This window comes from Scyliorhinus torazame, chromosome 22, assembly GCF_047496885.1.
Source record: "Scyliorhinus torazame isolate Kashiwa2021f chromosome 22, sScyTor2.1, whole genome shotgun sequence".
Taxonomy (NCBI): Eukaryota; Metazoa; Chordata; class Chondrichthyes; order Carcharhiniformes; family Scyliorhinidae; genus Scyliorhinus; species Scyliorhinus torazame.
The window spans coordinates 74967235-74979803 of record NC_092728.1 but is presented as its reverse complement, the minus strand read 5'-3'; the positions used below and the strand labels follow the sequence as shown (position 1 = coordinate 74979803).

Below are 12569 nucleotides of genomic sequence, written 5' to 3'. Positions count from 1 at the left end.
GGGATCCTGCGCTTTGCCGGCAGCACGGATTTCCTGGCGGCGTGGGGATGGCCACAATGGAAACGCAATTGGCTGGCTGCGGGAACGGAGAATCCCGCTGCCGGCGGGGCATGTCGCACTGGAAAACAGGGCTGGTGGGACCCTGTCCCAGATATGTCAACCAGAAGGAACACCAGTGAGCTCAATCTTATCTTCGTGTACAATCCATATAACCTTCGAGTTTAATGGGAGATGATCTAATTGATTATTTCACTCTTTAGTATTGGGAAACATTCGGGAATTCAAAAGGGAATTGGATATATTCTTAGTTATGGTGAAGGGGCATGACTGCAGGACTAATTGGCTGGTTTAGCACAGTGGGCTAAACAGCTGGCTTGTAATGCAGAACAATGCCAGCAGCGCGGGTTCAATTCCCGTACCGGCCTCCCCGAACAGACGCCGGAATGTGGTGACTAGGGGCTTTTCACAGTAACTTCATTGAAGCCTACTTGTGACAATAAGCGATTATTATTATTATTTGATAGCTTTTTCAAAGAACTGACTCAGACAGTTGTATGAATGACCCCCCCCTACTATGCTGTATGATTCAATGAAACAGGTAAATTGTACTGCTCCCAGTACTATGCAGCAGAGGATCAGTTTACCTAGCAGTAACGTAGAATTAAAACTTGCTACCTTTTTGATCCACGTGGCTTGGTACCAAACCATTCATCTGCCAAACAGTCAGGTACTTGGACAAAATAGAACAAAAAATAGTGCTTTCACTATTGGACTTCAGTTACATCCAATTACAAGCCTATGGCGGTCGCTAGCCTTTGGCTTGAAATTCAATATAAGGCCTCCCTTCTGTGTTGTAAGTTTCCATGATTCTATATCACAGCACCGTAGCTAAACAATATTATGTCATGAAAAGTATTTGTTTCAAGGCCTGAACTCCAAGAAATTTAAAAAGACATTTTTGTAATCAGATAACTGTGCTCTTTGTACCTGTGTATGATGACTATAGCTGGCAGCAGAGATGGGTAAAGATACCCTCCAGAATGGTTTTAGCAAGTGTTCTGCTTCGTCAAGCACTTGTTCCATGGTTACTACAGTTGAGGATAAGTCCTTTAAGAAAGATTCGCCTGACACCTGGAGCAGAAAGAAAATGTCAAGTGAATTATACTCAGCTTTATCAAAAAATTAAAAAAACTTCCAAGGAGCAGAGCAGCGAAAAAGGCAAGCGTCTATCTTTCCTGGTGGGTAGATAGAGTCATAGATGTTTACAGCATGGAAACAGGCCCTTTGGCCCAGCTTGTCCATGGTGCAACAGCATGTTCCAGCATAATGCAAGAAGCCATGGCAGTAAAACGTTGTGAGCACCACTTCCAAAAAGTGACTTTTGCAATTTCAGCCATACTGCTGTGGTAAGTAAAAGGCAAAATTAACACTTCCATTCACCTGCAAGTGACCCCAAACTTCCAGCTATTTTTCAAATTCTCAACCTTGCTCTCGCTCTGACCTCTCTGTCCTTGACCTGCAACAAAGTTCCAATGAAGCTTAACCAAATTTCAAGCACTGTATCTTTCAACCAGGGTTCAGGACTCAACATTGGAGTTGAACAATTGTAGGTCATATTCTCTGCCCCAATTTTGTTTCATGTTTCTTTGCCAGTTTGTTCTCTTTCCCTCGTGTTTCTCTTATTTCCTTCACTTTGCATTTGGACGGTATCAATCAGGATCCTTCCATTCATACCTCTTCAAGACGCATCTTCTGTTTCTTTCTTTGTCCCTTAGACCTTGCACCATGAAATATTTTTTCATTTAATCTCTCCTGTCCTCCACCCGATTACAAAACCGCCCATCCTGACCCCTTTCACTTATTCAAAATCTATAACATTTCTAACTTTTCCCAGTTCTGGTCAGACCTGAATATTTCCAGCATTTTCTGTTTTTACTTTCCTAAAAAGTCATCAATATGTAAAAATTAAATAAAATAATTTGGGTAGTGGGAAGTGGTGAAAGAGGCTGGAGATGGACGCAGTTACTGGCGTCATTTCATTCAGCTCCTGACAGCGAGATACAAAATGGCATCAGTGAAGATATTGGAAGCAAATTCTCTTGGTCAGGAAAAGTGTAGAGTGTAGACTGGAGGGGCATGTGGGGATGTGGACAGGTGAAGCAGAGAACATTCCTACCACAATGAGCATTCTAAAATATTTCATTATGTTAAATGAATTAGAAAATGATAAAAAATAACCAAATATTTCAAACTAATGGAAATTCAACAGGAAAATCAATTTTTGCACCACCATTGTTCCAGACAATTTTGGACACTGGTGACATCAGATTGAAATCATGATATTAGTGATATCTAAGGGTAGTGATATGCAACGAGTCAAAACCAAAGTGACTTTCTTTTCTCCCAGGGTTCCTTGGCAGTACACTCAGTCAAATGCTGCCTTGATGGCAAGGGCAGTCACTCTGACATCACCTCCTGAGTTCAACTCTTTTGTCTAAGGATCCAAGTTCAGGAGTGGAGTGGCCGTGGCAGAATCAAAGCTGAACAGGCTATTTGTTGACGACTTCTTCAATCACTCAGCTGATGGGGCAATAAGTGGATGGATTGGATTTGTCCTCCTTTTCGTGTACAGGACATAGCTGGGCAATTTTGCACATTGTCAGGTAGCTGCTGGTGCTGTATTGGAGCAGGAGTGTGGCATGTTCTGAAGCACGGGTACTTCAGTACTATTTATATTTTAAACAAGTGAAGGTAATATATTGAGGGTCGAGGAAAAGTCAATAAATTTGAATTATGTCACTCCAATATATTTTCAAAACAATAATTTGGATTCATTTTTTCCCTTTATTATATGAAAACATCCCAGCACATCATTAGATAAAACTTGTTTGATTTCTCAACTTCTCAAAGATTGGACTGCTATGGAGTTGCAGAGCATACTTTCCACACACAGGTCAGAATTTAACGGGGGTCTGGCCGGTCGGCTGTAGAACAAGTGGGAGCTGCAAGTTGCCTCTGCTGGGTAAGGGTCACAGGAATTAAATGCCCATAAGGCACTTAACTGGCCAGAATCTGGCCTCCCCTGGGATTTAGGACCTCGAGGATTGAAATCCTGCCCGTTAGGCCTTTCCTGGGATTTAGAACCCGTAGGGTGGATATCCTGCCTGTCGGCCTTCCCTGGGATCTAAGACCCCAAGGGTAGAAATCCTGCCTGCTGAGAGCTGTTGAGCTCTACATTATCCGTCAGTAGCAGAGGTTGCTGACAGTAGTACATCCACCAGAGATCTAGGATTGACAAGGGACCCATACCACAGGTGAGCAAGGGGAGTGTGGGGGTTGTGAAGTGGAGATTGCTGGCTCTGTGGGGGAGTTCGGAAGGGTATGCCAATTCTAGGTCTCTCAATTGGGCACTGTGCCTTTGAATGAGGGACCTCCCCTCTCTGGAAGCGCACAAGCAAACCTGACATGGTTTCGAGGGCGGTCTCCCACATGTGACTCCTCTGTTTGGTGCTAGCTGAATATCGGTGGCGGCTGGATGAGGCCCTTATGTGGCGCTGGTTTAGCACACTGGGCTAAATCGCTGGCTTTTAAAGCAGACCAAGGCAGGCCAGCACGGTTCGATTCCCGTACCAGCCTCCCCGAACAGGCGCCGGAATGTGGCGACTAGGTGCTTTTCACAGTAACTTCATTGAAGCCCACTCGTGACAATAAGCAATTTTCATTTCATTTCATTAATTGCTTACTCAAGGCTCTCAATGAGCGTCCACGAGCTTTCCCATCCCGGACTGAAATTGGGGAAGCAGCGGGGTTCCTATCTTGCATCCGTCCACCCAATTCAAAGCAACCCCCCCTCGACCAGCTAGGAGATGGGGACTGGGGGAAGATGGCGGCAAATTGTATGTGTTTACAACATAAGTGGAGATTACTGGAAGTAACGGGGCTGCCAAGGGTGGCATGTTTGAAGGTGACAAGAAGATAATTAAGCCTGGAGATCTGGGTCTCTCAGGGAATTATGGGATATGGTGAGTGGGTGGGAAAATGGAATTGAAGCCCAAGATCAACCATGATCTTGTTGAATAGCAGAACAGGCTCGAAGGGCCGTGTGGTCTACTCCAGCTCCAATTGTTATGTTCTTAAATAACTCCTTAGGCAGCATTTTCCAAATCCATGGCCACAACTATCTAGAAGGACAAGAGCAGCAGAACACCAACCCTGCAAGCTTCCCTCCAAGGTACAAACACCATCCTAACTTTGATGTCTCGGGGTCAAAATCCTGGAACTCCCTCTAGAACAGCACTGTGGTGTATCTACACGACATGGTCTGCAGTAGTTCAAAAAGGCAGCTCACCATCACCTTCCCAAGGGCAATTAGGGATGGGCATCGAATTCTGGCCTAGCCAGTGAAAACCACATCCCTTGAATGAATGAAAAAACCGTCACCAACAGGGTGGGTATTAAAAGCAACCAACAAATTCTGATAGAGTAATCTAGCTGTAATTCCTGTAATCAAATCTGTGTACTGCTAAATTATGAAACCGTAATTAAAAAGAAAACAGGCTTTACCTTCGCACCAGTACTCTGACCAGCAGCAACACCGCCTAGATGTGTATGCATTACACAAAGCAGTGACTGGCCTTCGGAGATTTGCTTGCGAAGTGCATTATAATTTTCTCGTAGCCCAAGCACATGCTGCCCATTTTTGTCTGCCCACATCCGATGCGCTAGCATGTGTCTGGAAGGTTTGTGAGTTGGATTTTCTACGGAACTGTCACTGTAATGTGAGGAACCATCAATCTCATCTTTTGGCATTGCTTTGATTCCTAAATTGGATGCAAGTTAAAGATTACGGATTAAAAGAAACATCACTAGTTCAATAATTCGGATATTTCTATATATTTTAAAATATAATATCAGGAGCAAAATATGGATACAGAGAAACAAAACTACTCAGTCAAAAAAATACTTCCATGCATTATCATATTCATTGGCTCTCATCTTTCGACAATTAAAAAGTCAACTATCACTAACTGTGGTTTCATACATAATTCCACTGTTTTCCTTCTTTCCTGAACTATACCCTATATCCACTTGCTGAATGTGTTTTTATGGGAAGCACAAGAGAAGAAGATAAAGAGTAAAGACAATTTTATCCAATTACCGCTCGGCATAACAAAGTTTATTTTAAATGGCACCAAGTGGTGTCTCACTGCCTTTGCTTCAGCATCTGCATAGCTAGAGTGAGCAGTTAATTGCACAAACTTAAACAAAGGAACTGCTTAACTCTTCTATAGAATATAGCTGTGAATTTTGTTGTCAATGTTCTTTGCATTTGTCCTGAGCAAATGGACATCAGTGCAAAGCTAAAAGTGACAGGAAACTAAATTGGGAAACGTGACTAGCAAGTTAATTAGCAAAAGTCTCTAGAACTGGAGCTAAAGTTGGTCTGGTGAAATATACGTTATGCTGGACTCGCTGAGCAGTCCAAAGTTAGCACATACAAATTGACCTAATTTCAAATATGTTAAGCAATGGCAACAAGTGTGCATGTTGCACTAATATCCTGAATTTTGTTCATTGGCAGTGTGAACGAGTTATTTTCACAACTTCATCGCACTATGAAAACTAAAGAGAACACTGCTTATGAGTACTACATACCTGGGATTTTGAACATCGATCCATCAGCAACATTGACATCTGCTGGAATATTAGCAGATTTTGGTGGTGTTGGAAATCGATGAGATTCAAAATGTTCTTTTCCATCGTCGGCAGAAACAAACGTGTCAGCTTCAGAGTCTGTCAAACATCAGCACAAAAATGCAATGGCAGCATGAAGGCAGCATCATTGAGCAATCTAAGGAATTACTAGACACTGGAGATGTATTAATGCACAACATTTGATACGGTTTGTAAAAAATTCTATTGATTTATTCTATGCAAGCAATTAAATGGTAAACTCTATTTCTACAAAATTTGAAATACAAATTAGTTTTCAGTTGAAATTGACACTTACCCTGAACTTTGAACATATTTTAAATTTAGAGAAACAAATGCAACAGACTTGAGAAGGGATGAACAATTTAGAAATTAAACTGTTTTTAAATGATATATGTTACTTCCCAGGCAATATTGTTCCAAATTTAATTGAGGTGCCCTCGAAGATGAGTGTTTTTTTGAGGAAGCTGGGACCAGGTGGTCAGGTGGGGGAGGTGTTATTCCAGCAACAGCTCCTTGGGTGTCGCTCCTCCTTACATCATGGAGAGGCCATCAAGTAGGCCCCACCATTCCCTCCCCTGCCCCAGGAAGCTACTGGGAGGCCGTTAGAGGTTACCCGAGGGTCTTTCCCCACAGTGGCGGGCCCTCCTGACATGGTTGAAATGTTCACAGGCTGCTGGAAGTGGTCCCTAATTGGGCAATTACATTTCCTCAACTGACTGCCCGCCATTGGCAACAGGATGTCAGCTGGAAGATATCAACCCCTTCCCCTGCCATATTGTCAGTCGGCCTACCTCCCGGCCCCAGTCCAAATGCTTGGGCAAATTCAGCACAACGTTTTGAAACAATTGAATTTTCAAACAAAATTAGGAAAGGAGATTGAAGCACTGAACATTTTAAACCGAAGTTATACAGCAACAATGATGTGTAGATGCCGGCGTTGGACTGGGGTGGGTACATTAAGAAGTCTTACAACACCAGGTTAAAGTCCAACAGGTTTGTTTCGAATCACTAGCTTTCGAAGCGTAGCTCCTTCATTAGGTGAATCATTCACCTGAGGAAGGAGCTGCGCTCTGAAAGCTGGTGATTCAAAACAAACCTGTTGGACTTTAACCTGTGTTGTAAGACTTCTTACTGTACAACAAGTTAAATTTGCACTGTCATCAGCTTGAGTAACACCAATCTGCAAGCACAAGCTACTTAATGGCTTTAGTACTTGAACACGTATCCCAGATATTAAGAGTTCAAATCACACAAAGACAAATTACGAAACTGAATTCAATAAAACCTTCTAATTATTGGTTGATACTAAAATAAATTGACCATAAAAATTAATTTTGTCATAATAAACAAACTGGGTCACACAAATGACCTTCAAGGAGGGGAGCCACCTACGCCTACCCAGTATAGCCTGTACGTAAATCTACGTCCACACTGCGTGTTTGGCTCTCAATACCCGAAGTAAGGGTAGTTTAGGAGAAAATGTAAAAAAAGGTTTTAAACTACTTCATCCAATTTTTGATATCACAAATAGCATCATAGCTATTTATTCAATATAACTTAGATTCCATCTGTGCTGCTGACCTAAATTGCAACTCGATTATTCATAAGATACAATGCTTGCAAAAAAAATCTTTACATATGTGTCTTCTTACACGAGGGAATTTAGTCAAATTGTTCACCTTGAAACAAACGCCTGTTTCCAGAATTCCTCTGCTCTCTTGCCAAGAGATAGTTTATATTAATAGTGGAAGGACTGCCTTCATTTTTGAATTGTCCTTGTTGAAGTTGTTCTTCAAGCTTCTGACGTAAAGCAGAGTTTGTCTGAATGCTTCTCTCCAACTGAATGCGTAGGCAGTGAATCGCTGTCAATAGTTCATTCAAATCAATGGATCCTTGAAAATTTTTCACTGACGCATGGCTCAACTCTTTTGCAGGCTCTGCAGGATTGGGAAACAAGACTTCTGTAATGACTATTGTCATATTACATTCATGTCAAATGCTATCCTTTGCAGTCTGAATATTTAAAGCTGTGCAAATAAATGGGAGGTGCTCAGGAGAAAAAAAATAAATGATTCAGTTTCTTCTCTGAAAATACAAGACATCCTTGAAGACAAATAATCTTTCTCCTCCACAGGGTCTTATCCTGATGTAATTAGATTTTCCTGATCTTGTCCACTCTGACTTAACTGATCATGTAAATTTCAGCATTACTGCATGAAATGAGAGATTACAATAGTTCCTAGAGATTATAGAATAAAGAAAAGTGTATTTCGACTTAAATTTCATTTCAATTATGCACAAGAAGGAACTTACAGTCTGCCACTTAAACATCCACTCCTAGACAGACAAAAAACAATAAACTGTTCAGTCCAGTCTCTGGAAAACTCTAAAATGAACACAGATAAAAAGCTTTGATAGTAAGAAACACTGGTGTAGAGTCCAAGCTGGTAATGGATTTTGGAGTTCAAGTAACATTGACAAATTAATATATATATATAAATATATATGTGTGTGTGTGAAAAGATATTTACATACAGTAAGTCCCCTTTTTAAGTTCCACATTTTAAATCACTTCAATTGAATGTCGGCCAGTTTATGAGGCAGGTATTTGTGTTTAGCATCAGGAGCTTTGTTTTAACATTGTTTCACACCTGGACTTGATATAAGGTCATGTGACGTAATGAGCACCATTTTGGAGCAACCACTCGTGACCTTCCCTCTCGCTTTCCTTCCCAGTCGCTGCCAATCCTCCTGCTCGCCGGCCTTCCCTCTTGCTGATCTTCCCTCTCTCACTGGTCTTTCCGCTCATTAACTGTGCTATCTAGAGGCACTTGCTTAGCAATATCCTGTTCACTGACGCTCGGTTTGGGTTACGCCAGGGCCACTCATCTCCTGACCTCATGACAGCCTTCATTCAAATATGGACAAAGAGCTAAACTCCAGAGGTGAGGAGAGAGTGACGGCTTTTGACATGAGGCAGCATTGGAGCAAGTGTGGCATCAAGAAGGCTTACAATTCTGGATTCCATGGGCATCAGGGGAAAACTCTCTGCTAGTTGGAGTCAGACCTTGTGCAAAGGAAGATGTTTTGGTTGTTGGAGGTCAGTCATCTCAGCTCCAGGACATCACTGCAAGAGTTCCTCAGTGTCCTTGGCCCGACCATTTTTAGCTGATTCATCAATGACTGTCCTTCCATCATAAGGTCAGAAGTGGCGATGTTCGTTGGTGATTACATAATGCTCAGCAGCATTTGCGATGCCTCAGATGTCCATGTACAAATGCAGCAAGATCTGGACAATATCCAGGTTTGGGCTGACAAGTCTCAAGTAACATTCATGCCACACATGTGCCAAGCAATGATCATCTCCAACAAGAGAGAATCCAACTACCATCGCTCCATGACATTCAATGGCATTACCATCACGGAATCCCCCACTATCAATATTCTGGAGGTTAACCATTGACCAGAAATGGATCAGCCATATTAATACTGTGGCTACATGAACAAGTCAGAGGCGAGGAATCCTGCAGTGAATAATTCACCTGCTGACTCCCCAAAGCCAGTCCGCCATCTGCAAGGCACAAATTAAGAATGTGATGCAATACTCTCCACTTGTCTGGATGAGTGCCGCTCCAACATCACTAAAGAAGCTTGACACCATCCAGGAAAAAGCAGTCCGCTTGATTGATACCTCAAAAAATTCACTTTCTCCATCACTGACGCACAGTGGTAGCAATGTATACCATCTGCAAGATATACACCAGGAACTCACCAAAGTTATTTCAACAGCATGTTCAAAAAGCATGTCCTCTACCATCCAGGACAAGGGCAGCAGACACCACCACCTGGGAGTTCCCTCCAAGCCAACCACCATCCTGACTTGGAAATATATCGCCGTACTGTCACTGTCACTGGGTCACAATCTTGGAACTCCATCTCTAAAGCACTCTGGCTGTTCTTACACCACGCAGACAGCAGCGGTTCAAGAAGGTAGCCCAACACCACCTTCTCAAGGGCAATTAAGGATAGGCAAAAAATGCTGTAATGCCTACATCTCATGAATGAATAAAAAAAATTCCCGTTTTAGGAATGGCTGACCCATTGTTCAGGGTGCAATTTTAGTGCCATTTTCAAAGTTAGATTTAAATATATGAACGGTTGATGCTAGGTCTTTATGCAATGGAGAATATTATTTTCCATTATCTCTGTCTCAGAAAAAGGTGAAGTAGTCCTGGTCAAAATACTAGCAAATTTTTGGTAAGAAGGCATCATATAATCTAAGGAACATAAGGCAGAATCTTGTGCCCTCACCTGTGGAGGGTTGGATAGCTCAGGGAGGGGGGGAAATGGACCTGCCTCTCTTGCGACTCCACTCCGAATATGTCCATGGTGAGAGTGCCTATGGATGCCCTTCCAGACACAGTGCCAATTGAGACCTTTAAGCGGGCAATTAAGGGACACAAGGGCCTCATCCCATGGCCAGTGGCAGACAGAGACTTGCCATGCAGGGAGCACGACAAGCAAATCCGTAGAAGGCAGTTTCTCAGGGGGTGTGCAGGGTGGGTCCATCGTTCAATGGCACTCAGTGACTGGTTCAGGGGCATGGAATCTGGAAGGGAGGAGGCCTGCTGAAAACCAGCCCACTGCCCTTGCTGCCAGCTACTCTCCTCCACCCCCTCTCCATATCACATGCACCGCTGATTTTGGATCTACAGGCAATCCTGGGTCTCAGTTGGGTGTCATACCGGTAGCAGCCACCACCTCCTCAGTGACATTATCATTCAATACAGCTGCCAGACTCTGATTGTTTTGTAGTTCCCGATGGGCAGAACTTCCAACCACAGGGTCTTTGATCATGGCCTGTCGTCAGTCTCTGATGGTCTAGTGGTTAGGATTCGGCGCTTTCACTGCCGCGGCCCGGGTTCGATTCCCGGTCAGAAAAGGACATTTTCCTATCAAGTGGTGGCACGGTGGTGCAGTGGTTAGCACTGCTGCCTATGGCGCTGAAGACCCGGGTTCAATCCCGGCCCGGGTCATTGTCTGTGGAGTTTGCACATTCTCTCCGTGTCTGCGTGGGTTTCACCCCCACAACCCAAAGATGTGCAGGTTAGGTGGATTGGCAACACTAAATTGCCCCTTAATTGGAGAAATAAATAATTGGATACTCTAAATTTATTTAAAAGATCATGGCCTGTCAAGTGCCCGAGTGGAAAAAGATGCACCACCCCTTGGTGATGCGGGGCACTTTTTGGCTCTCCTGCGACTGAACAAGATCCCCATCATCTTCATAAGGTTCATTCCATTGTTCCTTTTTTAATTAATTGAAAGTACTTTCCACAGTCCTACGATGGCATTGTATCAAATATCATAATCCTGGCGTATAGGGGCAGTACAATTCGGCAGTGGTTAGCACTGCTGCCTCATGGAGCTTAGGTCCCAGGTTCGATCCCGGCTCTGGGTCACTGTCCGTGTGGAGTTTGCACATTCTCCCTGTGTTTGCATGGGTTTCGCCCCCACAACCCAAAGATGCGCAGCGTAGGTAGTTTGGCCACTGCGCCGCCGGCAGGTTCAATGGCAGGAGGTAGGAGAAAGAGAGAGAGAGAGAGTGAAAGAAAGAAAAAGCGAGAGAGAGGGGGAAAAAGTCAAAAATGCCTGCGGCTGCTCTCGAGTTTGGGATGGAAGCTGCCAGCGACACTGGAGCACCATGGCACAGCATGGGGGAAGCATCTTTCAGGTGGATCTTGGAGCTTCAGTGTCATCAAGGAGGTCCATCTTCTAGCCTCAGCATGTTCCTGGATATCCATCTTCTTGCTTCAATTGTGGGTCAGTGATGTGGGCAACTTGCCAATCTGGCACCCAAATATAATGGCTGGACTTGTGCCTGACCCACCACATAATACTGTGCATAATTAACGAGGTCGGGGCTGGGCGATATGATGCGTTTTCCCTCCGGCCTCTGCAGCGAGAAACATTCCCCATCCTAGCCATAGGACCGAGTCCCAGGTGGGGTATTTCCGTCAACAGTGAAAGGGGAATATGCAGATTAAGGGCGGGTTTCTCTCGCCGTTCGCTGGTGGCGGGCTTCTCTGGTCCCGCCGGCAGTGCTCCCCCTCCCACGGGTTTCCGGCAGCACGTGTGCCTTCAATGTAAAATCCCATTGACAAGTAGTGGGAGTAAAGAATCATTTCGCCAGTGAACGGCTTGTAAAAATTCTCCGTTCTCACTAGCAGTGGTAGCTGGGCGGACTCGCAATGGAGAATCCCAGCCTATGTATTTTATATAAACACAAGGGAACCTCAGTTCTTCAAATTTTCTGGATAGGGTTTTGATCTCTCAAGCAACCAAGGAAGAGAGAAAGAAAGTACAGTTGAGACGGTAGATTAATCATCAGTTAGTATTCTGCTTCTTCTATTTCTTATGCTCCTATGTTGTGTTAGGTTGGTGTACAGGCTGGGTTGTCACCATTAGTCAGGCTTGGACCACCATGCTTTACATCAAATTTCCATTAAACAAACTCCTGTTCTTAAATTGAAAGGTGGATGGGGATGGGTAGAGAATTTTAACTTTTCATTATTAAGTGCATAAATACCTGCTTTTCCCTCCTCAAGCTGCTCATAGACTCGAAGTTCCATTCGTAATGACTGCAGTAGCTGTTGGTTCTCGGTGGACAGCTGACGTTGTAAACTAAGCTCTTGCTGCAGTCTGAAAAAATAGTTAAGCTGGTTTATGTCAAAATTTTTAAAATCAAGTCTTCACACCACACCCTCCTTTCCAACTTCCTCTTAAATTTGGTTGCTGCTTTAGGAAGCTTATTTACAATTCCAAAATATGTATTATGGAGCTGACAGAGTAAA

General features: G+C 43.6%; 1 protein-coding gene and 1 non-coding gene across 8 annotated transcripts in view; one reads left to right on the top strand and one right to left on the bottom strand.

Annotated features, from left to right (window-relative positions):
- cdk5rap2 (CDK5 regulatory subunit associated protein 2) overlaps positions 1–12569 on the bottom strand; it is a 194142-nt gene that overhangs the window by 13472 nt on the left and 168101 nt on the right. For all 7 annotated transcript variants that reach the window (XM_072488369.1, XM_072488365.1, XM_072488364.1 and 4 more), the window contains 5 exons: positions 12305–12417; positions 7395–7652; positions 5656–5793; positions 4564–4820; positions 988–1131 (listed from right to left, as the gene is read on the bottom strand). In XM_072488369.1, the coding sequence (XP_072344470.1) occupies positions 988–1131; positions 4564–4820; positions 5656–5793; positions 7395–7652; positions 12305–12417 (910 nt within the window). The remainder of the gene's footprint in view (positions 1–987; positions 1132–4563; positions 4821–5655; positions 5794–7394; positions 7653–12304; positions 12418–12569) is intronic.
- trnae-uuc (transfer RNA glutamic acid (anticodon UUC)) lies at positions 10586–10657 on the top strand. The gene has a single exon. It is a non-coding gene; the product is annotated as a tRNA-Glu (tRNA).